This window comes from Haliotis rufescens, unplaced genomic scaffold, assembly GCF_023055435.1.
Source record: "Haliotis rufescens isolate VD_foot unplaced genomic scaffold, xgHalRufe1.0.p SCAF_44, whole genome shotgun sequence".
Taxonomy (NCBI): Eukaryota; Metazoa; Mollusca; class Gastropoda; order Lepetellida; family Haliotidae; genus Haliotis; species Haliotis rufescens.
The window spans coordinates 1352994-1379893 of record NW_025964157.1 but is presented as its reverse complement, the minus strand read 5'-3'; the positions used below and the strand labels follow the sequence as shown (position 1 = coordinate 1379893).

The 26900-nt window shown below is 40.6% G+C and overlaps 1 protein-coding gene across 3 annotated transcripts in view; it reads left to right on the top strand.

The window, feature by feature from the left end:
- LOC124136039 (suppressor of tumorigenicity 7 protein homolog) overlaps positions 1–26900 on the top strand; it is a 74599-nt gene that overhangs the window by 16240 nt on the left and 31459 nt on the right. For 2 of the 3 annotated variants that reach the window (XM_046501794.2, XM_046501797.2), the window contains exons 2-3: positions 11573–11655; positions 26475–26634. In XM_046501794.2, coding sequence (XP_046357750.1) covers positions 11573–11655; positions 26475–26634 — 243 coding nt within the window. Of the gene's footprint in view, positions 1–2708; positions 3261–11572; positions 11656–26474; positions 26635–26900 lie in introns of those variants that run through there. The other variant, XM_046501796.2, reaches the window with a different exon arrangement.

Genomic DNA, 26900 nt, shown 5'->3' with positions numbered 1-26900 from the left:
GATGCAGCTGTTGCCATATCTGTGTATCATCTGCTAGCTGATCATCTATGTGTATAGGCCTGCATTATTAGTACATGATCGAAAAATATATGTTATTTAATATCACATATGTCACTTTTATTTCATTACTTTGAAGTTTAGTACTGATGCAATTATTGTAAAACATAAATTGGTTCATGTTTTGCGATATTAATGCTGGATTATCAGAATGTTTCTGCAAATTGAAGTACATTTAATCATTGACAATGATAGTACCAACAAGGGAATTCTTTGTACACGGGACAGTGCTAACAGATGTATCCATGTTTGTTTGTTGTTTAACGCCCCACTCGGCAATATTCCTGCTATATGACAGTGGTCTGTAAATAATCAAGTCTGGACCAGACAATCCAATTGTAGACATCTTGAGAATCGATTACGCAATTGGGATATGACGACATGAATCAACCAAGTCAGCGAGCCTGACCACTCAACACTGCTCATTCTGTTAGTCGCCTCTCATGACAAGCATAATCACCTTTTATAGAAGGCATGGTTTGCTGAAGACCTGTTCTACCCCGAATCTTTACTGTTCCAGTTTATATGAAGGTGGGCTGTGAATAATCAAGGCTGGATCAAGAAAGCCAATGGTTGATATCATGAGCAACCTTCCAAGCCATTTGTGTACAGTTACACGCCATCAACCAATGCAATTAATCCTCTCTTAAAACAGCTTAGGATGCTTGAGAATTATTCTTGCAAAGAAATTCCACTATAAGGGGAGGGGCGGTGGGGTAGCCAAGTGGTTGATGATTTGCTTGTCATGCTGAAGATCCGGTTTTGATTCCCCACATGGGTACAATGTGTGAAGCCCATTTCTTATGTCCCCAGCCATAATTGCTTGAGACCCGTGAAGTTCAAGGGTAGAATAGGTCTTGCCGTAAAAGGCCACCATGCTTGTCGTAAGAGGCGACTAACGAAATCGGGTGGTCAGGCTTGCTGACTTCGTTGATGCATGTCATCATATCCCAATTGCGTGGATTGATGCTCATGATGTCAATCACTGGATGGTCTGGCCCAGACTGGATTATAGCTTGAATATAACTGAGTGCGACGTTAAACTACAAACAAACAAACAGATATTGCTGGAATTTTGCTAAAAGCGGCGTAAAGCCATACTCACTCACTCACAGTGAGGGGGGTGGTTGCAATGAAGGTGTGTACTTATTATGACTGTGATAATATTCCTGTGTTAAGATCCCCTCAACCCAGTCAGTTATGATGTTGTTATTATTGCAAAGAGTCCTATTCATCCCTTAATTCCAACACAGCCATATGTATATATTGATTTCACTGTAACATTTGATACTGGTTTATGGCGATTAATCATTAAACATTTTTAGCCATGGAAATGTTAATACTGTATTCAACATAATAAGGGCCTAGGGCGCTCTCAAAATTGTAAATAGGGGGCTCTTATTAGATTATCATTTTGGTGAAAAAAACAGTGTTGAAAGATAGTAAATTTTGTGGTTTATGCCAACAGCCTGAAATGTTTATATACAACAGATATATTTTTCCAGAATTTAATTGCCCATAATTAAGGGTGCATATAACAATCGTATTATACACGATTAAATAAGTCTTGTGTACATTGATCAATCGGAAGGGGTGCTAATTGGGATTGTTCACTAGCCAATATATAAACAAATATCGCCGTTGGTGCTTATTAGAGCGGGACCCTTATTACGTCGAATACGGGAGATGATATTGCCAATAGCCTTACAGTGTATCACAATAACACAATGTAGCACAATACACTACTCTACTTTGATAGATTATGAGATGCTTATATGAAAAACATGCATGTATTTGTAAAAGTAACTGTATGGACCAATAATTGCATCCCAAGGATGCAGTAGCAGTCTCAACATTATAAAATAAATGTTAATAGAACTGGTAACCGTTTCAAACATGTTTGATCATTAAATGTTGCTCTATCTGAAACGAATTTAGAATATATCATACATAGAGAAACAGGAAATTTGCTTTTTCACAATTTTCCACAATATTGATTGTGGAGTACTCATCAACTCACTGGTAATGGGGAGGTTGTAGGAATTATGAAGACATGATGTGACACTGAAAGTGACAGATTAGACTTCAGTGTGCACAGAACAGTGAACTGCGCCAGTGATGATGCTGAGAGATTGTATCTGTCTGGCTCTTGTAATTTGAATCTGGAGCAAAGAGACCATTTTGTGTCATGTCAGATGCAGTCTTTAGTATAACTTGAGGTTTCATTCGGTTCAGCTAAATTAGGATTTTGGCATAGTTACATAAACATGAACAATGTACTGTCAGGTTAATCATTTGAAGAATTCCCAGTAGATAAAATATATTAATTGATTTTCATCAATTTCTAAAATATGATAACATTAAACATGTTAAATGATAAAAACATAATAAATAAGATACTTAAATAATAGACAAAAAATATATATGTTACTGTTTTCTGAATTACGTGGTATGTAATTTTGGGCTATTAACATTAAGTATAAATGATATAAATTATGTGATAAGGCATGAAAAAGTGCAGCACCCGTGTGCTATGGGAAAAATGACCGTGGTCCCCTGTCCCCAGTGGGTCGAACTGGCAGATCCGATGGCCGAGTTTGCCACTTCCAAGCTGGTACTATATCTCTATCGGTGAAGTTCTCCCAATTGGATTTACATTGATTTTTCTCCCAGTGATGAATACTGACTGTTTCACTATAGCCGAATGCTGCCAAAATTGCTCACACCCAAGTTGCCTGGCTTGCCTTCTGTAAGCACAGCTAACTGACCCACCAACAACGTTCCGTTCCGCAGGATTTGTGTCACCCATCACCACAGCGTCCATTCTGCAATTTCTTGACATCGCTGCTAGGAGTTGACAGTTGATGTCCCAGGCAATGCTGTTTGCTTGGCTGCAGGTTGACTTTGACGCATGTGGATATTTCTGTGATGCTGTGTGCTAATGGAGGATTGTCTCGACTCGAGAAACTGACCATGTAATTAAGAATTTTGTGATGTGACAGGCAGAAGGATACCAGGGCATCAATATCATTACGGAAGTCGTCTTCAGCAGACGTCTGCCGCTGTAGCTTTCTCCCATCTTGGAAAGACACAGTCCACGAGGGCTGCCTAGCTCTGTGACGTGGGTTGTCATTCAGTCTACAGCTAGTGTGGGATACTGTCAGTCGTTCACTGTATGAGCAGACATCACAACATGCTAGATTGTGAGTATGGTATGCTATTAGGCATCTGTGTTCTGCCTTGTCTGCATCGAACAGACCTCGTCAATATCACAAATAATCTTGTCTTTGTTACTTTGTGAACCGATATTGATAAAAATTGGTAATGGCTCATGCAGCCATTTCTGTCACTGTGGTCCTTGAATGTGTTAATTAATTTTCATGTGACAAGATAACAACCATGGCAACTAGAACAAAAGTGGATGTTTTTCTGTGTTTGTTTAAATCCCTATGTCATCACGAATACAAGGAATGGTGTGTAAAGCATTGATTGAAGTCATTGCTAACAACATCTATGAAAGGAGGTTCAATGTCGTTCATATTATGTCCTTTCAAACAAAGCTTAAACTGACGTCCAATTCTGCTTCGAAACAAGCCCTTAAGGACAAAGCAAATTTCCTAACACATGTTACCATTGATAAATACATGTTTAAGTGCCACCATGTCTGAATATTATCTTTCGAGTAATGTGACTCTCGACTGAAGCAGACCTGATATGAACTCGGCATGATCAATGTTATTTTTTTTGCAAGTTTTCATTTTGTAAACAATGATATAATTATCGGGATGATGAGTTGGAAACTGCATCAGTGGTTCTTAATTGGGCTTGAAATAACTTCCATTGTTATGATAAAGATGTCAATTCAGTGTCACAATAGACCTAGGTTAACATTACAAGCAGAGGGTCTGACGACCTTTGGCTGAGGATAACTGTAAAGGTCAGATGTTTGTTCCTGATAGAAAAAACAAACGTTTTCTCTCAAATAGTTGATGATGCTTCCTATTACTATTGGGGCGGTCGTGTAGCCTAGTGGTTAAAGCATTGGCTCGTCACGCCGAAGACCCGGGTTTGATTCCCCACATGGGTACAATGTGTGAAGCCCATTTCTGGTGTCCCCCGCCGTGATATTGCTGGAATATTGCTAAAAGCGGCGTAAAACCATACTCACTCACTCACTCCTATTACTATTAGCAGTGGGAGGATACACAGATGCATTGGTGGATCGCAATTGTTTACTTCACGATACAAGTATTGATCACAGTCGCACACTAAGTACAAAATATTAATTCTGACTTTAAATGTTTGCTTTAATAACTTTAATAACTGTTCCACTTAACACTAATCAGTAGTGCAAGTTAATAGTGATTAGATATTTTCATTTGTTGTGCCATACTTGACACTGCCAACTGTAAATTATCAGTGTGCCAGGTATTTGGCCATCCTGTCTATGAAAAAGATGGGGGCGGTCTGGTAGCCTAGTGGTTAAAGCGTTCGCTCATCACGCCGAAGACCCGGGTTTGATTCCCGACATGGGTACAATGTGTGAAGCCCATTTCTTGTGTCCCCCCGCCGTGATATTGCTGAAATATTGCTGAAATATTGCTAAAAGCGGCGTAAAACCATACTCAGTCAGTCAGCATGGAAAAGATAGCTTATGCACCACAGATAAGAGCACATGCAAGTATCGTGATACATATCGGATCGTGAGTAAGGTATCATGAGTAAGGTATCGTGATTTGTATCGGATAGCACAGTTGGTGTATCGTCCCAGCCCTACTTCCTATCAGGATAGTCCGTCTCTGTGGTCTCGTGATAGACTGTCTGCCCAAAGTGCGGAAAGTCCAGGGTTCAATCCTCGGCCATGTCGTACCAGATGTTAAAAGATGTTAAGAGACATTGACTCCGAGTCAGTATACTGTGTCTGAGTGGGGTTTCATGTTTAAGTGCTGCATGATATCTCAGTGGGCTAGCAATATTAAAATCGGCATTAGTCCAGACTAGTACAAGCAGCCATGCTCACACATACACAAACACACATATGCATGCATGTTGCTGCATAAGTGCATTAATCTTGAATGCGATGTTAAACCCCATGGGCGGATACAGCTTTTTTGAAAAGGGGGGGTGCACAATTAAGATCTATTTATTGTCTTTGGTGGTAATAAAGATTTTTTTCGAAATAAAAGGGGTGTGTGCTCACCCCCCCCCCCTCATTTGCTTGTCATACCAAAAGCTCGGGTTCGAAACCCCCCTTAGTACAATGTGTGAAGCCCATGTTCCCAGTGGTGATAATGAAGGAATATCTCTAAAACCAAACTCACTTACTCCTTGAACATTGGGCCTCAGTTTCCAGGGAAGAATAGGTCTCTAGTAACCCATGTTTGCTGTAAAAGGTGACTATGCTTGTCGTAAGAGGCGACTAACGGCATCGGGTGGTCAGGCTTGCTGATTTGGTTGATGCATGTTATCGTGTCCCAATTGCGTGGATCGATGGTCATGATGTCAATCACAGAATATCTGGACTCGATTATTTACAGACGGCCGTCACATCGCTGGAATATTGCTGAGTGCAGCATTAAACAACAAACAAACAAACATCAAACATGTCAAATCCCACACCCTTCATGCTAGTGCATACACATGCAACTCTCTATGTACTATTAAGACTTATCATCTTATTACAAAGTATGCTGTTTTAATTTGAGCTAAATATATAATGAAAAGTGAATATTGATATTACAACTTGATGGGCATATCTGTCATAACCAAGTGTGATGTTATCAGTCGCCATAGAAATGTCCTTCTTTTACACATTTGGTTCTCATCTTAAAGTAATGCTGTGCTCCGTTCCACAAAGTGATTGTAGTGCTATAACTGTCGTAAGTCTACGTTTAAGTATGGGAGTTACGATCATCTTAGAGCTATGGGCACTTTCCACTTTCTGGTATATATCAAGCCACGACAACCATTTGCCGTAGAAAATTAGAGATTCTACCATGAATTTGGAATTTACTCGATTCTGATTGGTCAATCAGAGGCTATTAAATCACAATGAACCCCCTCTGATTGAAACAGCTGGTTTGACGGCCACATCACCGCGGAAGCTAATATTCATAGAATAGTACTATTTTCAGTCATTGTCGGTAGGCATATTTAAATAATTATATCTACAATTATAGGTTACAAAATGCACAGATGCCGTTACTACAATATTCAAAGGATGTGTGGCAATACATTTTGCGCAGAAGACACGATAGAAATCTACAAAGGGAATGTATTGACATTTTGGAGACAACAGAGAGCTTGGAATTTTGGCGCTTTTCTATATATGACTGTGACGTCATATCTTTTGCGTCACAATGAGCGATATGACATCACAATAATGACGTGCGATATTGAGCGAAAGCCTTGCAAAGGTTGCTTTGTTTTATTTTGGGATGCCCACCTCATGTTAGCTTTCCAAGTTGCCGTGTTTATATGCTTTCAATGCCTGTCATATGTTCTAGTGAAGTATTACGGTGTAAACAAACTGCTTGAGTACTTACAGAGCCATATTTTGTTTGGTGATTCCGTAAATCAGATCAGTAACCCACTCATAACAATGGACTCAACCCATGCCGCTTCACTCAGTATATTTGGTAACACCAAAGAGTTCGCGTTTTATTTAGTCATGGTAGAATGGAGATAAACATACTGTGTTTTCAATGTAGAGCTAGGTTACCTGGAGATTTAACTGCGCTAAATTTAACATTTGTAACCTCACGCTGCGTGTTTGGTTCCAAATTCAATTTAGCTCGGTTAAAAATCTCCAGGTAACCTAGCTCTACATTGAAAACACAGTATGTTTATCTCCTAATTGATAACATCAAGATTATTTCTCTAAAGATGCCTGATCATTTTGTTCCCATCTTGTTTAAGTGTATATTGAGTCGTGCAACCGTCATGTCCCTTATTATTATTATACTTGGCATCTTTCCAAGTTATTGTTTATTCTCCGTGTCTCCACGTTTGTCACATATGGGTCGGCTTTGACAGCTGGAATGAGCCTCAGGCAATATAAAAATGTATAATTTGATAGTATTATATAGAGTCTCGGTCATCAAGATTGTTAATCATCCCTCTACATGTGCTAAGTCATAGATATTTATGAAACATGTTCATTACTGATCTGTTTAATATTAATTTTTATTCCGTATTTATACAGCAGGTTTTTGTACCGAACGCATCAACTACTGAGAAAAATATATGTTGGTTAGTGTGAATGTACACATATATATGAAACTAAAGACCAGATATTGTATGGTTCAATGGGCACACAAATGTTGTTTTGGCCTAAACCCAGTTTTGGATCATGTAAAGTCAATAAAATTATAGCTTGTATTTGTGTGATTGAGACATGTAATATTTTCAAGTTTTTTTCAAATGATACAAACATGTTGATCTTTGCAGCTACATTAATTTTAGCGATATTCAAAATTGACCTTGATAAGGGTTAAGTCATCAGACTTTTAACCAACTACTTAGGTAGATCTGGTCCCAATTTTCATGTCGGTGATGTCAGACTTTTATTTAACATTGACACAATGCATCATCATTATGTTTGTACAATATGACCGCCACCATGGTCTAGTGGATAGAGCGTCGGCCCAGAGAGCCCAGAGGTGGTTCGATCACCGTCCATGTAATACCAATAGACGTTAAGAATGGTAGTCCTGGAACTCAGCATTAAGGGGACAATACAAGGTCAGGTCGGCTCGAAGTCTGTATACTGTGTCTGAGTGGGGTTTTCATGTTTAGCTGCAGCATGGTATCTCAGTGGGCAAGCATTAATAATCGGCATCAGTCAGGACTAGCGCACGCATGCACGCACGCACGCATGCACGCACACACACATGCAACCCCCCCCACGCGCACACACACAACAGGTCATGTCAGAATGACCATTCATCCGACCAATCAGAGCATCGCTTACCGCATCAGAAAAGTGACAGTCGGAATGTGTTTTCTTATCATTTAACCTCTTTGAGGTTAAAATGGGGGTATTCCGAATGACAGTTATGGGCTTTATGACTGATTCTGTCAAAATCATCGTCTATCTCTTGCTTCAGTAGGATAAACATTTGAAACGGAGGAGACTTCCTATAGACAGTAGGAGGTACTGCTGTACAATATCGGACATCTAGTAGACATTCCAGAATGTTTTTTGTTCAGTTTTCAAATTTTGAATCGAGAACTGTCAAAATATTTTTTAAAGCACAGTTTGGAATAGAAGTCGCGACTAGTGCTGTATAGCTTGAGAAAGCAGCTTTCTTAATTGGCCAATGTCAACTTCTTGTGAGTGATTTCATTGGGCGGGCAAAGTTCGCGAAATGTCGTTCCGACATGATCTGTCTTCAGATCTTTGTTTAGCGAAAGGGAGACCTAAGATCTGATTTTAATGAGATTGCCTGCAACCTAACTCAACCAAAATGTATTGGATGCTCAGACGCTGTGTCTTTGTCTTTGTCGATTGTGTGTCATAATGCGCTTTGTTTGAAAAACAGGGGGATGTAGCGATCCTTATATCCACCATCCAGTTCTGAATTGCACCATTCCAGTGGGTATGTCATCTCCTGATGACCCTTGTTGATTGTGTGTCATTGTGCACTGTTGGCATGGCTTGGTGCTCATGCTTTCAACCACTGGTTTGCGTTGCTTGTCTCGATTTGCGGACTGTTGTGATAGGGTTGGAATACGTCTGACTGAGGTGTTTGTTATAGTCACTGACTCTCTCATCTTCCCGAGGCAAGGGAGTTTACTGACTATAAAAGTCCAGTTCCAACCCTTAACCAACTAGGCTGGAATTCTGAAGTTACATTTTGGCAGGACTAACAAGTTTATCCATAGTGCAATCAAATTCATGCCTCGAACTAGACATCCAGGTTGTAAACAACATGGATTTCAATGTGCAGATTTTGGTCGACTGAAAGATTTGCAAAGCATGTGTACCGCCAACGGAGAGTCGACATATATTTTGCACATCTTATGTTTTTAATCAAGGTGCATATTTTATTAACCATTAGATGAAACAATTGCGTATATTACAACTGTAAGATAAAATTGTTGTGTATCAGCCGATCGCCTAATTATCCCCCGCCGCGCGAAAGCGCGAAGCGGGGGATATAGTATTCACGACCGTCCGTACGTCCGTCCGTCCGTCCGTACGTCCGTCCGTCCGTACGTCCGTCCGTACGTATGTCTCACCTGTTTGTTGCCGCGATATCTCAAGAACTAAACACTGGATTGTCTTCATATTTGGAACTATGGTGTATATACAGACTCCGCAGACACCAGTCGGTTTTGGTGACCTTGATCCCATTTTCAAGGTCACAGCAGACAAATCTGCTTTTAGAGTTGGAAAACGGTGTTGCCGCGATATCTCAAGAACTAAACACTGGATTGTCTTCATATTTGGAACTATGGTGTATATACAGACTCCGCAGACACCAGTCGGTTTTGGTGACCTTGATCCCATTTTCAAGGTCACAGCAGACAAATCTGCTTTTAGAGTTGGAAAACGGTGTTGCCGCGATATCTCAAGAACTAAACACTGGATTGTCTTCATATTTGGAACTATGGTGTATATACAGACTCCGCAGACACCAGTCGGTTTTGGTGACCTTGATCCCATTTTCAAGGTCACAGCAGACAAATCTGCTTTTAGAGTTGGAAAACAGTGTTGCCGCGATATCTCAAGAACTAAACACTGGATTGTCTTCATATTTGGAACTATGGTGTATATACAGACACCGCAGACACCAGTCGGTTTTGGTGACCTTGACCCCATTTTCAAGGTCACAGCAGGCAAATCTGCTTTTAGAGTTGGAAAACGGTGTTGCCGCGATATCTCAAGAACTAAACACTGGATTGTCTTCATATTTGGAACTATGGTGTATATACAGACTCCGCAGACACCAGTCGGTTTTGGTGACCTTGATCCCATTTTCAAGGTCACAGCAGACAAATCTGCTTTTAGAGTTGGAAAACGGTGTTGCCGCGATATCTCAAGAACTAATCGCTAGATTGTCTTCATATTTGGTACTATGGTGTATATGGCGGGGGATATTTCGTCACTCTGTGACAAATACTTGTTCACTTACAGATAAGCTTGTGCGACAAACCATACTGATAGATGCCAATTTAAAAGCACATCGTGCCTAGTCAATGTACATGTTGTATCTTAATAAGACACTGATCATGCTGATTGGTTATTAAAACAATAGTGCCTTTCTTTCAATGCTAGGTTTTGTAAACAAATAATTGCTTCCGGGAGAGCCACAAGCAGACGCAGACGGGTATACTACTATTCACATACAATGTAGGTTTAAATGTTTTACAGGGATTGTTACGAGACAGGTTTTAAGTTAAGAAACAGGTGGGTAAAAAAACTTTGAATACCCTCTAAAACTTGTGGGTACCCAATCAAAATCAAACCCCTGGGTAAAATACCCAATTAACATGAATAACCAAAAGCTTATCTATAGCTCTGGGTTGACTATTTACAGACCGCCATCCTGTAGCTGGAATATTGCTAATGTTAAACAACAACAACAAAAACAAAAAAAACAACGGCCTATAAAGTGTGAAGTATGTGTGAAGCCTAGAGGTGTAACAATACGGTGAGGTCGCGATACAATATGTATCCCCATACTATAGGTGCGATATGATTCGTCTCCCAATACTATACTTGTATATCACAGGTTGATATTCTTTCTTTTAGCAGGTGAATCACAACCCTGAATCATTTGTTACTTAATTTCAGAGATCAAAGATTGGACATTGTAGGGCAGAAACACATTGGTAGAGGGCACTGTGAATGTTACCGTATTCAACGTAATAAGCGCCCAGGGCGCTCTCAAAATTAGAAATAGGGGGCTCTTATTAGTATATTATTTTGGTAGAAAAAAGGGAGTTGAAAGATAAATTTCGTGGTTTATGCTGACACTGTGAAATGTTTATGTGCGACAGATACATTTTTCCAGAATTTATTTGCCCATTATTAAGAATGCATATAACACACGAGTGCGTATTATACGCGAATAAATAAGTCTTGTGTACATTGATCAATCGGAAGGGGTGCTAAATGGGATTGTTCACTAGCCAATATATTAGCAAATATCGTCCTGGGCGCTTATTAGAGCGGGGCGCTTATTACGTCGAATACGGTATGCTATTTATGTCCAACCATGAAATACAAGAGAATCTGCATTAGCCATGTTAGCTGGCACTTGAACAGTTTCTGTTATTATTCACATGTTTTTACAATTTAAATTGTAATGAAATGTATTATATGTATCAGATACAGGGGTCTTAAATTGACGTATTGTAGCGTTGGCTTCATATCGTGATACAATACTGTAACATGTAACATCATTGTTACAGATGGGTTTCCTTGTATATAAAAACTTCATGATTGAATTTTCCAATACGATGCAGTGATGTAGATTGGATGTGTAATGTGTGTCTTCTGTTTCAGCAACCATGTTTCTCAACACTCTCACCCCCAAGTTCTACGTTGCGCTGACAGGGACGTCCTCTCTCATATCAGGGCTTATATTGGTAAGTTATTGAACATAGCGAAATACATCTATATCACGCCTCATTTTAATCAATACCCCCCCCAAAAATTAAAAAATATTATTACGTGTGATTCTGAAAAATATTGTCAGACAGGTGAAATTAGAAAAGATGAGGCTTACTGACCGGTCAAAGGATTACATTATTTCCTAAGTTGTCTAGGCGGGGAGTGAAACGTCTTTGTTTTATTCCACATGGGGAACAAAATGCCTAACTTTAACCTCTAGTCACTTTGTACTCCACTATTAAGGTCATCTTTGAGTCAAACCCTAAGACCAGAAGGCTCAAGAGCCCTTGAGAGCTCCAGATAAGCTTGTATTGTTTAAGATACACCAACTTTATTTCCATAACCTGCTTGTGTACAAATACACATGAAGGAATTTGATAACCCATTAGCGTGATTAGGATAACAGCACTGCAAATTATCTAATGTAGCTTGCGCATAGGTATGTCTTGCGCACAGGTATGTCTTACGTACAGGTATGTCTTGCATACAGGTATGTCTAACGTACAGGTATGTCTTACGTATAGGTATATCTTGAGTACAGGTATATCTTGTGAACAGGTATGTGAATACTGCAGAGGTCATTGTGCAACCTCCCAGTTACTGCAACTTGTTAAAAGGTTCTACAACATGTGTCTCACTCGGGGCAGGGGCAGTGGTAGCCTTGTTTTAAGGTGTTCGCCTGTCACGCCCAAGATTGTAGGAATACTGGCAAAAGAGGCATGAAACCATGCTTGCTCACGCACGCACGCACGCACGCACGCACGCACGCACGCACGCACGCACGCACGCACGCACGCACGCACGCACGCACGCACGCACGCACGCACGCACGCACGCACGCACGCACGCACGCACGCACGCACGCACGCACGCACGCACGCACGCACGCACGCACGCACGCACGCACGCACGCACGCACGCACGCACGCACGCACGCACGCACGCACGCACGCACGCACGCACGCACGCACGCACGCACGCACGCACGCACGCACGCACGCACGCACGCACGCACGCACGCACGCACGCACGCACGCACGCACGCACGCACGCACGCACGCACGCACGCACGCACGCACGCACGCACGCACGCACGCACGCACGCACGCACGCACGCACGCACGCACGCACGCACGCACGCACGCACGCACGCACGCACGCACGCACGCACGCACGCACGCACGCACGCACGCACGCACGCACGCACGCACGCACCCACGCACCCACGCACCCACGCACACATGCCGCGCTGAGCCCAGCCCAGCCCAGCCACACACACGTGCATTCACATCGCAATATAAGTGCAATAATCTTGGACGTGACGTTACACCCCATGTGACCTCAACTCACAATCTTGATTGCATGTATGCTATGTCATTCAAGTAAAGCTCCTCTGTTTTGTTATGCAAAAGCCATGCTCAAGACAAGTGATGCCAGTTTCATAGTTTGGGCTGAAAGGCATATATTTGTAGCGCTTTAGTCTCGAAATATTAAAAAAAAGAGAAAATTGTGACTGGACTTTGTGTGTATGACGTGCAGATCTAACTAAGTTACTTCAGAGATGACATCATTGCATTTAACATGATGTTGAAAGAATTAAAAACATGGTCATTTTTAGAGTTTCCAGTACAGCAGGACTGGCAGTTTCAAAAGCCAGCGGGAACACTGTTTAATTTGATCATTATATTAATATATTGTAATACTTTTATCATGTTTATGTCAGTACATTAATGCTAAAATGTCCAGTCAATGACACCCCATCTTGGAGAGTCAGTGGTATTGTCCAGTGGTTTGTCATCCAGAATTCATTGTTGTCTGAAGGAGAAAAGCTCCAGGACAACACAATCTGTCAACCACCACATGTCATCAGCAATTATCAGTGTTCGAAATAGCTGCCTGCCCGCTAGCCAAATGCTGGTGACTTTTACATTGGGCTAGTAACATTTCCATAAGGCTGGCGCGACTGGCCAATTGAAAACTAGTCAAGACATTTTTATTTCGTCATTTAGGGTCGAAGTCTGGTATCATTTTGTTCCTTGGAACGTTGTATACTGGCCTTTGCTGCACACTGAGCATGAATGATGCATGTGAAAGTCTTAGGACCACCACAAACATCAAACAAACAGACCGCCTCCGTGGTCTTGTGGTAGAGCGTCCGCCCGGAGAGCGGAAGGTCCAGGGTTCGATCCAGGGCCGCGTCATACAAAAAGACGTTAAAAGATGGTACTTGTTGTTACCCTGTCTGGCGCTCGGCATTAAGGGGCTAAAACAAGGACTGGTCGGCTCGGAGTCAGTATACTGTGTCTGAGTGGGGTATTCATGTTAAACTGCGGCATGGTATCTCAGTGAGCTAGCACTATAAATCGGCATCAGTCCGGACTAGTACAAGCAGCCACACACACACATACACGTGCATGCACGTCGCTATATAAGTGCAATAATCTTGGACGCGACGTTAAACCCAATTTCACCTCACCTCACCTCAAACAAACATATAGTAGCAAGCAGCCAAGCACCTTCCTGTTTGTTAATGTAATGGTCTCAAAACCTACAAGATACATCGAAGTTAACACAGAATATGTAGGTTGTTGCCAGAAAGTAGGGTTAGTAAAAAATCACAAGGGCTTGCAGCAAGCAGGCGACTATGCTTGTCGTAAAAGGCAACTAACGGGATCGGGTGGTCAGGCTTGCTGACTTGGTTGATACATGTCATTGATCCCGATTGCGTGGATCAATGCTCATGCTGTCAATCACTGGATTGTTTGGTCCAGACTCGATTATTTACAGGCCGCCGTCATATAGCTGGAATATTGCTGAGCGCGGCGTTAAACAACAAACAAACAAACAAATGTTATTCCAAGCCCCTCTGGGCAGTGAACTTCGGAAAATATTTCTTACGCTTCATGACATGCCATTGTCCCATTCCTGCTTTAATTCTTGATAATTCTTTAACAATCCAGACCAATAGATTGTTTTGGTGTACAGAAGAGTTTGTCATGTTTATACCACATTTGGCAAGGGAATATTAAAAATAAATAAAAATTCCAGTGTTTTAAAATATTCTATTTTTAACATCTTCTTTGTTTTGTTAACTTTTGATGGATGTTTGTTTCAAGGTTAGTGGAGGGATTTAACCTGAGGTGTTTGTTACTTAATTTTTGCCTCTGACTCTTCGACACATTGACCTTAAAGATCTGTTAAACAAAGAATATGTTTGTCCTGGCCTATATGTGTATTTTCAATCTGGTTGAAATTGGGAATTGTTACCATCTGAAGGCAAGTTAAGTATGTTCCCACAAATTAGTCCCCAAAGTTGTTCATATGTAGGTCTATTCAGCCCTTGTGTAAGCCATATAGAAGAAATCCCAGTGAACTATGGCATTATAAAACAGTTAGCTTTTTTAGGCTTTATGTTTGTTTTTAGTTGTTTTAGAAGGCCGACTGAAAAAACAACAACCTGAAATTAGATAAAAAAAATAAGGACTTGACAAAAAAAACATTTCTCTGATTCTGTTTTACAATTTGGAGAATGAGAACATAAGATGTTTTCACAGCTGTTTGTAAGAAATGATAAATAATACATATAAAGATCTGTATTCTTGCAAAAAAAGCATTTATAATTCGGTATCTTGCCATTTTTATTCATTGGTAGTGGCACTAATCTCAAAGTTGAAATTTTAAAGAAATAATTTTACCACCTAAATTGATTTTTGGGCCAAAATGTTTTGCAAACCAACTTCTAAATACTAAAAGACTGCATTATTTGAAGCAAAGAGAACCTTCTTCCAACAGTTGTTCCTTGTAAACTGAAAGCTGGTCATGTTGTTCCTGACACAACCGTGATCCATACAAACACGTGGCGGACTGTCCATGCTAATTATCAGCCCTGAATGGGTTAAGACTATTGATTGGATGTCTGAATCCTACGCTGTGGCCAGAGGGAGACAGCAAGATGTGAACTTTAAAGTGTATCTCGCACATTGCAGTGGGGGCATGGTCCGAATCAATAACCTGTCAATCCGTACAAACATTTAAATCTACCACGCTAACTCCTGACTGACTTAATTTGGCCAATTTGAAATCATTATGACTCCACTCACAAGTGTTTTGTGCTGTGGATGCAGGGACTTGGAACAGATTGACGTCATTGATGAGTAATTAGCTTGACAACCATTCTGTTAGGATATGTCCAGTGCTGTTAGGATATTGTTGAGCTGTTGTGAGGAAGCGAGTTGGTTTTGACACTGCTTTAAGTTTGTTTGTTTGTTTGTTTGTTTGTTTGTTTGTTTAATGCCACACTCAGGTATATTCCAGCTGTATGGCGCCGGTCTGTAAATAATCAAGTCTTGACCAAAAAATCCAGTGATTGATATCATGAGCATCGATCTTCGCAATTGGGATATGATGACATGCATCAAACAAGTCAGATAGTCTGACCACCCGATCCCGTTAGTCGCCTCTTACCACCAGCATAGTTACCTTTTACGGCAAGCCTGGGTTGCTGAAGACCTATTCTACCCTGAATCTTCATTGGTTCCCCTCTCAGCAGTATTTTGTAAAGTAGTAGTCAATGTCATCAGCTTGATGTGGGGGAAAGCCGAAAGTGATGTGTTGTTGATGTTTACTACTTACTGTGGTGTGAAACAAGGTAGTAAGCTTATAAGGGTATAGAGTTGGTGAGTAACATAATCAGGACAAATCTGGGATTCAAACCCTGGCAAGTGGATCCTTGTGTGTCTAAGGGATGTAACTCTGCAGAATGCAAGGATCACCCATGTGTTCAGGACTGTTCACCAGACAATATGCTGATATCATTCAGCATTTGTTGCCGAAGTTGAGCCAGAAAGAATATGAAAACAGTTCCCCTCCTATTGTCTTACCTATCACCACACTGGAGTAAATCTGTCCCCATAACAATAGGTGCCTGACAAGTCGGAAAACCCTAAACAAACCACCAGGCAGACTGGGTGCCGTCCAGATCGTGGAAATTGCGTAGTGGTCAGGCAGCAGGAACTCGTTTTTGTTAGGGGGGACGATTTCGCGTGTCATTTTTTATCGTCTTTTATCGTCTTTTTTACACCATGTCTGTTTTTCAAATTTAATTTAAGTCGACCACTTGTGATTAAGTATGCCCTAAAGTATAAAAGTCTGCAAATTTGCTATGTTGACTTTACTTGCCTGTTATTTGTAAACAATGGCCAATAACCCCTGAGTTTACTCGGCTGTGCTCACCTTATTCCGTTTCTGCTCCTGTGACCACACCGCGGGTGTAGGCCTAACATGTGACCGGACTGTCCTCTTGCTTGTAAACAAACACACTACTTCTGAAATCAGAACAAGCGGGCCTAATGCAAGCCTTTTGATGCGCTTTACATTTTGTTTTGCATAATTATATACGGTAGATATTATACTACAACTGTGACAGTGAGGTGCATGACAATATAGCATTACACATAAAAGGGACTAATTATATTGCTTGCTTTCTGTAGGGCTTCGATGACCGGATAAATACACACACATTTTGGGATATTTCATCAAGGAAACATAAACATTTCATGAAATATGTTTATCAGTGTGTAGACTCGTCCAAAATGAAATAGATGAAAACACATGAGTGGACTGTGTAAAATGTGACGATGTGACAGAGGTAGCAGGCTGGCCGCAAGGGACTCTGGGTAGGAGAGTTATTGGCTCTGTACACCCAAGACATATTTATATTGTAATCTCGGCTTTGATAAACACTGACCAGTGCCTAATCTAATCAAGCTGACAATTAGTATTTTGTATCTCAGCCGTAAGAAAAACACACAAGCTTTCTCTTTAATTTACCTCAATTAAGGAACAAGACTGAAGCCAGGTTACTCTATGCAGCGTTTGTGTTATCGGCTTCACTGTGCGGAGCTCTGTTGTCTTGAGAATTAATTCGGGCATGTGACGTCACACTCAGAATTATATCATGCATGATTTCATAACACACAGAACCATCAACATACTGTCTCTTTAACAATGTACAGTCATTTTAATTCAAATCTGAAAAAAAAATCTTTGGTGATCATTAATTTTGGCATAAACGCAGTTATGTAAATAATTCTATATTTTTTTAAGTTACTATTTCCTTTATTTCAGAGGCATTTTTTGGTAACTTTGCATTGAATACAATAATGTAAAACTACACATTATGGCATCTTCCTCTATATGGGACATAATAATTATCAGTGATCGCCCCTTGGGTCTAGTGGTAGAGCGTCCGCCCGGAGAGCAGAAGGTCTGGGGTTCCATCCCCGGCCTCGTCATATCAAAATACATTAAGAAATGGCACTTGTTGTTACCCTGTCTGGCACTTGTCATTAAGGGGTTAAAACAAGGACTGGTCGGCTCGGAGTCTGTATACTGGGTCTGAAATGGGTATTAATGTTAATCCGCATCAGTCCGGACTAGTACAAGCAGCCACACACGTGCATGCAAGTCGCTGTATAACTTAGGACAAGTGCAATAATCCTGGGCGCGACATAAAACCCTATTTCACCTGACCTCATCTCCTATTATCAGTGAAATACAAGTCATCTCTACAAAGCTATCAGTATTCATGGTAATAACTATATGGAAATGAACAGAGAAAAGTTTATATCCGAATTGGGAATTTATACTGACATTTGATATTTGCGTGGGTTGGAATATCAGTCTCTGTGTCATCTTCCCGAGGCAAGAGTTTCCAGTAGTCTTTTTATCAAGGTCTTGTTTCCGCCCTTGCCACATCAAGCCCACTCTCCTGTGCCAAATGGGATAGGACTATTGCACATATCGATAGTCCAATCAGAGAACATTTCACAACATCAACATCCACGTCTACATCCATCTACGTCTTCGTATGAAAGTGATTTACCACTGCCTGTCTTTGTTGACACGAATATGTCTTTTTCATCTTTTTAACCACCCAACTTTTTCCTATGTTTTTATGTCAGGTATGAAATCATGAATGTTTTCATTATCTGATCGACTAGGGCGTCGCATATGGTAGTCGCCGTCTTTGTGAAGCTATATGAGATAAGAACAGCGATCATATTGGACATCGCATCTTCATTTCAAAGGGCACAACTCGTGAACTACGCAAGGTGGCACCAGGGTCGAGCCAAGAAAAGTGGCCTTGATGTGGCAAGGGTAGAAACTAGGCTTTGATATAGGCTAGTGGACACGCTTGCCCCGGGAAGATGTAGGTTGTTTCCATCACACATAGTACATGGTCTGTTTGATGTCTGCTGATTTGGCTTCAGCGCATTCTAGAAAAAATTGCAATCCACTGAAGCCTCAGCCTTGGATTTGTACCAAAGAAAATCACACACATTATCAATGTTATTGTAGCATTTAAAAAAGAGACGGCACAGCAGTTGAAGTTAAAAACAGAATTGGCAATATTTTCTAATAATTAACACTTCTCAAAAGGATCATTGCTTATGCTTTCAGTCACTGGTTTGTCTGGTCCAGCCTGGATTATTTAGAGGCTCCTGTCAGATAGCTGGATTATTGCTAACAATGGAATTAAACAACATTCATTCACTAATTTGTCAGGGTTGGCTTCATGTCAAGTGTGCAACTTTAGCCACTTGTCCAAAGCCCGAATCTAGCAAAATTCTGTTCGGTCAAGTAACTGATAATAATCCACATAATAGCACCAAATACTAATCACAAGTGTGCAATGAGTCATGTTCAGGTTATAGTGGCAAAATGTTTCGGCACAGTGTCAGATGAGGTTCCATCACTGCATATTGTATCCTACCCGTGAAGATCCGGGTCAGAACAGGTCTTCAGCAACCCATGCTTGTCGTAAGAGGCGACTAACAGGATCGGGTGGTCAGGCTTGCGGACTTGGTTGATACATGTAATCGTATCCCAATTGCGTAGATTGATTCTCATGATACTGGATTGTCTGATCCAGACTCGATTATTTACAGACTGATGTCATACAGCTGGAATATTGCTGAGTGCGGCGTTAAACGACAAACAAACAAACAAAGTATGTTGTATACAGTTTCCATCCTTGGAGCTCTGCTTGGATTCTGCGTTAAGATTAGTTTCTAGCAGCTTATGTTGGTAATGAGCAAATAAAGTGGATTGGGTGGGCAGGCATGGTTAACAGTGTGTCACCTTGCCCAACAGCATGGGTTGTTGTTTGTCATATTAATCAATGGACTGAGTAGTCCAGACTCAATTATTTACAGGCCGCTGTCATACAGCTGGAATATTGCTGAGTGCGGCATTAAACAAACAAACAAACCATATCCATCCTTGGAACAAGAAATTCGTCCCTCTGACCATTAAATGACCAGTCCCTAATGGGGTCCTTCAACAAGGACATATTTCACATGAATGAGTGGGAAATGATTATTTCTGCTCCAGGGATTGTGTGCAGAAGGGATCAATGTTGGATTAACTCGCAGTGGGTCAATAAAGTCATACACTTGGCTTCCATGGTGTGGCAGTTGGATTTGGAATTTAAGAGCCGTTTTGTGATATTTAAACTCAAGGTAAAAAGGACAACCTTCATAGTCTAGTTAATGGAGTATCTCCTTGGAGAGTGCAAGTTTGGTGGTTCGATCCCCAGCCACACTGTATGGTACTTGGTGTTACCCTGCCTGGCACTCGGCATTAAGGGGATAAGACAAGGACTGGTTGGCTTGGAAACAGAATAATGTGAAATGGTATCTCAGTAGGCTAACACACACACACACACACACACACACACACACACACACACACACACACACCTATGCACACACACCTATGCACACACACCTATGCATGCACGCAGGCACACAGTGAAAAAACAAAACTAACACAAAAGTTTACACCTACCATGAAAAATTTAAGATCTACTCAACCGTGAAGAACCGGGTTAGAATAGATCTTCAGCAACCCATGCTTGTTGTAAGAGGTGAGTATGCTTGTCGTAAGAGGCGACTAACGGGATCGGGTTGTCAGGCTTGTTTGATGCATGTCATTGTATCCCAATTGCGTGGATCAATGCTCAGACTCCATCAACAAATAAACATCCATCACACAGATCTACTCCCAACACTGGTTATGACTGTTGGAACATGTATCATCCTGGGTTCATTTCACAATACCCTGACATGGAGAGCTGCACCAGCATCTTTTAATAATGACGTCACCATGATGACAATGGAGATTATATCTAAACTGTTCACGAAAATATCCCACAAAAATAACCCCAATACATGATCAAATTAAGAGCTGCCCTTGTGAGCCCTATAAGTTATAGCCATTAGGAGCACTTAGACAATATTAAATTAAGAATGTATTTTTGCAAAATTTTGTATCATATCACCAAGAACTGCCCCATACTGTAGCAAGGAATCATTCTCAAATGCTCTAGTACCTAAAGAATTATGCCATCCTGAATCCCGGAGAATCTAATCCTGAGCTTGGTCAGTCATTATGTCGTCTATGATGCTTGTATTTTATCAGGGGCGGTCGGGTAGCCTAGTGGTTAAAGCGTTCGCTCGTCACGCCAAAGACCCGGGTTCGATTCCCGAAATGGGTACAATGTGTGAAGCCCATTTCTGGTGTCCCCCACCGTGATATTGCTGGAATATTGCTAAAAGCAGCGTAAAACCATATTCACTCACTCACTGTTTTTTATCTTTTGTAACCAAGCTACACCAAAAAAGTCGAAAGTCAAGGGCTCCTTGTCATTAACAAAAAGTCAAAAGTAAAGATTTAGCAGATCCCTTTGTTAAAATACCGTAGCTGAAGACCTCAAAGACTTCTCAGAATGTATCTCTACCAGTTCTGAGCATATGTAAAACATATCCAGTAAACTATGGTTATAACGAACTCAAAAGGACCACTAAATGTAGATCGTAATAACCGTAGTTTGTTATAAGCATATATACAGCATAAATACAACAAATGGCCGGGACTAAAAATAAGTCAGTTATATCAGTCAGTTTCTTATAAGCGTGATTTCGTTATAAACATAGCTTACTGTATATGCACCAAGGGAAACTGTACCTATGATATTATATTTTATCTTTAAATGTTCACTATCAAACAGTTTCATAAATGGCATCATGTTCAATATCAGCTGCTGAATCTAAAGAGGAAGATCCCAGAACATGACCGGCATAGTCCTAGATTATTATCTGTATACAATGTAATAGCCTACTGCTGCCATTGCTCCACAGTGATAGCTATAAAATACACAGATCTTGTAGACAAGCCAAGGATGGTCCAATGTCATCGTATAATGCCGCCATGATATAACAGGGTCAGTTTTAATAATGCCAGATATCACCATAAAGCATTCTCTCATTACATGGAAGCATGTATAGAATACTGAATCGTTGGCTAAATACCAAACACAGTGCCAGGCTATTTCTAGCTTGTACTGTTACCTCTCCAAATCGGGTATTGATTTTTCGGCCCCGGCGCCAGACAGATGTATGAGTGAGCAATACAGGGAGAATGATGGCAGATGATCCAGCATGGCCGCCGCCGATGTATAACTTGGCCTCGGAGTTCACCGCCCAGGACGAGCCGAGATTTCTAAAAGCTCATTTTGTCACTGCACCTAATAACGGAGACATCATTAAGAATTTATACTGATTGTGGAAGGGGACAATTATCAATGATTAAGCCATTGAGGCACTAGGATCAGAGGAAAGGACACTGATTGGCGGAGTTTTGTGTTTTGTTTGGTTGTAAAAATTCACAGAAATATCGGGTTTACGATTTAGAACAAATAATTGTAATGAGCTTTTTGACATGCGTTTTTGGGTTAATATTTGTTTCATCATCATGATGTATCATCTGTATTTATTCAGCTTAACAAGATTGTGACTGTACTGTAATAAAACGCCATACCTCTTGAACATGTTGAATCACTGTTTGTATCTAATATATTATAAAATATGAAAATTATATATAAGAATGAACATTATCTACTTAAACTCAATAGAGTGGAATCTGTCCCATTTGGACTCGGTTGGGTACCAAGTACAAAAATGTCGGACTTAACACAAAATGATAAGCAACGATCATTCATCTTTATTCGTGTACATGGGGTCACATTAAATACACATAAAAACATTCTTTACTTAAAAGGTCATTGAGAACAGACTGCTTATGTTTCTAAAGATTATATTTCAAAATCGTGTCCTCCGTCATAATTTTCGAGGTGAAGTAAGTAGTTCACCATAGCAGGATCATTCATTTTTCAAAGTGGGAAGTACTGCAGATAGTCTTCGCTACATTAAAGAATATGCTAGACAGCCTGCTTACTGATGCTAACACTTATTGGATAAATCTTTATGCTTTGGTTTTTGCTCTGACTTAAATTCCTCAATGAAAGCAACTTTCTTACCAAGATTAAGTTTGATACATTGTTTCTTTGCCGCTCCCTCAGCGTTTGTGATTGATAAGGACAAGCTATGTTTACCGTTATTTATTTATTTATTGACACGCTCATGGAGTTAATCTAATTAAGCTGAGTTTCTCATTAACAGTTAATTAAGAAAACAAAGTGTTAAGATCGATAGGATTACATGCAGGATTAGCATCATTGTTTTAGCTGACAATGACTGAGCTTACTTGAAAGTGAGAGAACTTTCCGTCCGGTCCAGTCTGGTCTGGTCAAGTCCGATTTAGACAGCTTCTTTTCAATAGTAAATTGATTGTTAGGACCGTAATTTTAGTCCGAAGTCCCAAGTGTAAAAAGTCTGATTTAGAGAGTTATAGGTCAGTTTGAGTAATGATAATTTATTGAGGAATTGAAAAAAAATGGTTTTCACCAAAATCCAAATTTGACAAGAATTCAGTTTCGACAGACTGTATGTGTTCCAATAACCAGGTAACATGTGGCACTTATTGCTTGACCTTCACCTTGGTTGTAAACTGAATCTGCATTGTGCTAAAGAAACAGCGATTCAGCTGCTTATCTCTCTGTAACTAGCAGTGATTTTGCCAGAGACAAGGGGAATGAGGATATTTTCATAAATTTAGAAATTTTGATTGCACAATTACCAGTTTGGATCCTTACCAATCATGGATCATTACCAACTTTGAAAGAATCTATAGAACATTATGGATGACAAGAGTCAGTGTCATAATGAACCAATCAAACAAGTTGTTTTCATAATGAACCAATCTGACGAGTCATTGTCAACATGTACTGTCTGAAACCCTGAATATGCTTCAATATTTCATGTCCACAGATGGGCAGAAGTCATCTTGTTTTGTTCCTGTAACAGGATCATGTTGATGAAAAAATAAAGTTGACAAAATAAAAATGTAAAATATATCATGGCTATGTCAACCAGATACATGTAATTTGTTTTTGAGTCTGTTTTTCGATAAGATAAACACATTTCAAGGTGAAGGCTGGCAAGCTGAGAAAATATGGATGGAAAAAATAACTTTGAGAATAGTCAAGCTCCCCTTGAAACTGAAATGGTTTGTCCCTTTGGCTTAAATACAACGCCCCACACTCCATGCCCCATGCTCAATGCCCCATCCCCCACGTTCCACGCCCCGCCCCCCACACCCTACACTCTACGCTCTACGCCCCACCCTCCACACTGCAAACTCCTCACCACGCTCCACAACCCACCCCATCACAATATGTTCAGTCAAACATTTGTGAAAGTTTCAAACGTTTAATAATTCACTAAGGATTTATAACTTTATGATCACAATAAAATCTCTATCAACACTATGATTGAATAAAGGCTCCCCGCTAGTCTTGCAGTACTTACGATTTGACGTATATTTGATTATACTTAATATCTCACTGTGCAAGTCATTATGGCAGCAGAAGTTATTCATTGTTCGTTATCCAGCCTTGGCATTGCCGTAAGATTGATAAAAGGGTGAAAAGGGTAAACACAACTCATTTTATCAATAATAGGAATGTTTTGAGAATGTTTTAGGCTCAGTCTTCAAAGATTACTGAGGTTTAACGTCGCGTCCAAGATTATTGCACTTATATAGCGACGTGCATGTACGTGTGTGTGTTTGTGTGGCTGCTTGTACTAGTCCGGACTGATGCCGATTTATAGTGCTAGTTCACTGAGATACCATGCCGCAGTTTAGCATGAATACCCCACTCAGACACAGTATACTGACTCCGAGCCGACCAGTCCTTGTTTTAGCCCCTTAATGCCGAGCGCCAGACAGGGTAACAACAAGTACCATCTTTTAACGTCTTTGGTATGACGCGGCTGGGGATCGAACCCTGGACCTTCCGCTCTCCGGGCGAACGCTCTACCACTAGACCACGGAGGCGGTCGATTACTGATGATGTGAATCTTTGTCTGGACCCAATGTAACGACAGTGTCAGTTGGATATGACAGGCCAGCACCCACTTAGTTGAGACTTGATGATTTCACTCTATGTGGAAATTATTCTAACTAGGGCTGCCTAAAAAAATTGAAAATCAGAATTATAGTTGTTCTGAAGAAATATTAACAATTATCGATATGAAAATTGTGTCATTGATAATATCTTTCATAAACTGTTGTGATGAAATGAAGTTTATTTACCCAAGCTGACTTGTTATGTCCATTGAAGATGGAAAGTGACTGATTTTGTTATATCTTAAATATCAACAAAGTAATCCATGCATTAATGTGTCACCACTCAATAGTGACGTGAAATATGTTGTTTTGTCTCTGAGCTTTTAGTATTTTTGCTTAAAGTTACTTCTCCGATATTAGGATTATGGGTTGCCATTGGTTCATTGGACAATTATGGATCTGGTGTTATATTAATGTATCAGTCTTTGACGTCCGTGATGTACCTAAAGCTGTCACTGACGTCATCCTTATTGAAATGTCAATGTCTTCTTGATCTTCTCGTATGAAATAAGTAATTTTTTACAATGACGGTAATTCTTTTATGAATGATTAAAAGTTTTGCTTGTGAATACATGATGTGTACTATGCAAAAGAATTGAAGATCACCGATTCTTTCATATGGATGTAGTTAAACTGCCATGACAAAGCAAAATGAAAGAATCAGATGACATCATGTTCTAACTTCTTTTGAGTGCTACCATGTTCTTTCAGTTTGGACAACAGGGCTGAAATATTCAGTGTGTCTTGGTGTTGTACCAAGTACCGCATTAGAAATTGGCACTTGTCCTGTTATCCTCGCCAAACCACCCAATAGTTAGGGTATCATAAGGACGAGTAGCAATTTGCCATTTTTGAGCGTTTTGCTATTTGTTTTCAATATACGGACTAACAGACTGAAAGTTCGGGGTTTGATCCCCGGTTGTGTCATACCAAAAGACATTAAAAGATGGTACTTGTTGTTACCCTGTCTGGCGCTCGGCATTAAGGGGTTAAAGCAAGGACTGGTCGGCTCGGAGTCAGTATACTGTGTCTGAGTGGGGTATTCATCTTAAACTGCAGCATGGTATCTCAGTGAGCTAGCAGAGTAAATCAGCATCAGTCCGGACTAGTACAAGCATGTACGTCGCTGTATATGTGCAATAATCTTGAACACGACGTTAAACCCATTTTTACCTCACCCCACCTCACCTCACCTCACCTCACCTCACCTCACCTCACCTCACCTCACCTCACTCTGGTCAAGTGAAGGAACTTTTTGCATCATAAGATATCAAGAGACCATTCAGGGCCTCGTGGCACAATCATTATTCTCGGGTACTTAGATGTGTCACTAACCCATGTGGATATTGTAGTTAATCCATTGCATTATATAATACTGATATCATCCAGAGTTTATTTACATATTTATTTTCTCTTCTTTCAGATATTTGAATGGTGGTACTTCAAGAAATATGGAACTTCCTTCATAGAGCAGGTGTCCCTCAACCACATATCCCCCCTCCTGGGCGGCGGGGAGGGGACGACTGAGACCCCTAGCAGCAGCAGCGGCAACACTTCCACAACACAACAACAGACTCTGCCAGGTAAGTTCCACACCACTCTGGACCCCGTGAAGGTCCGGGTTAGAACTGATCTTCAGCAACCCATGCTTGTCGTAGGAGGCAACTGACGGGATCGGGTGGTCAGGCTCACTGACTTGGTTGATGCATGTCATTGTATCCCAGTTGTGTAGATTGATGCTCATGATGTCAATCATTAGATTGTCTTGTTCAAACTTGACTTTTTAGACTGCGGTCATATAGCTGGAATATTGCTGAGTGCGGTGTTATTATAAACAACAAACAAATAA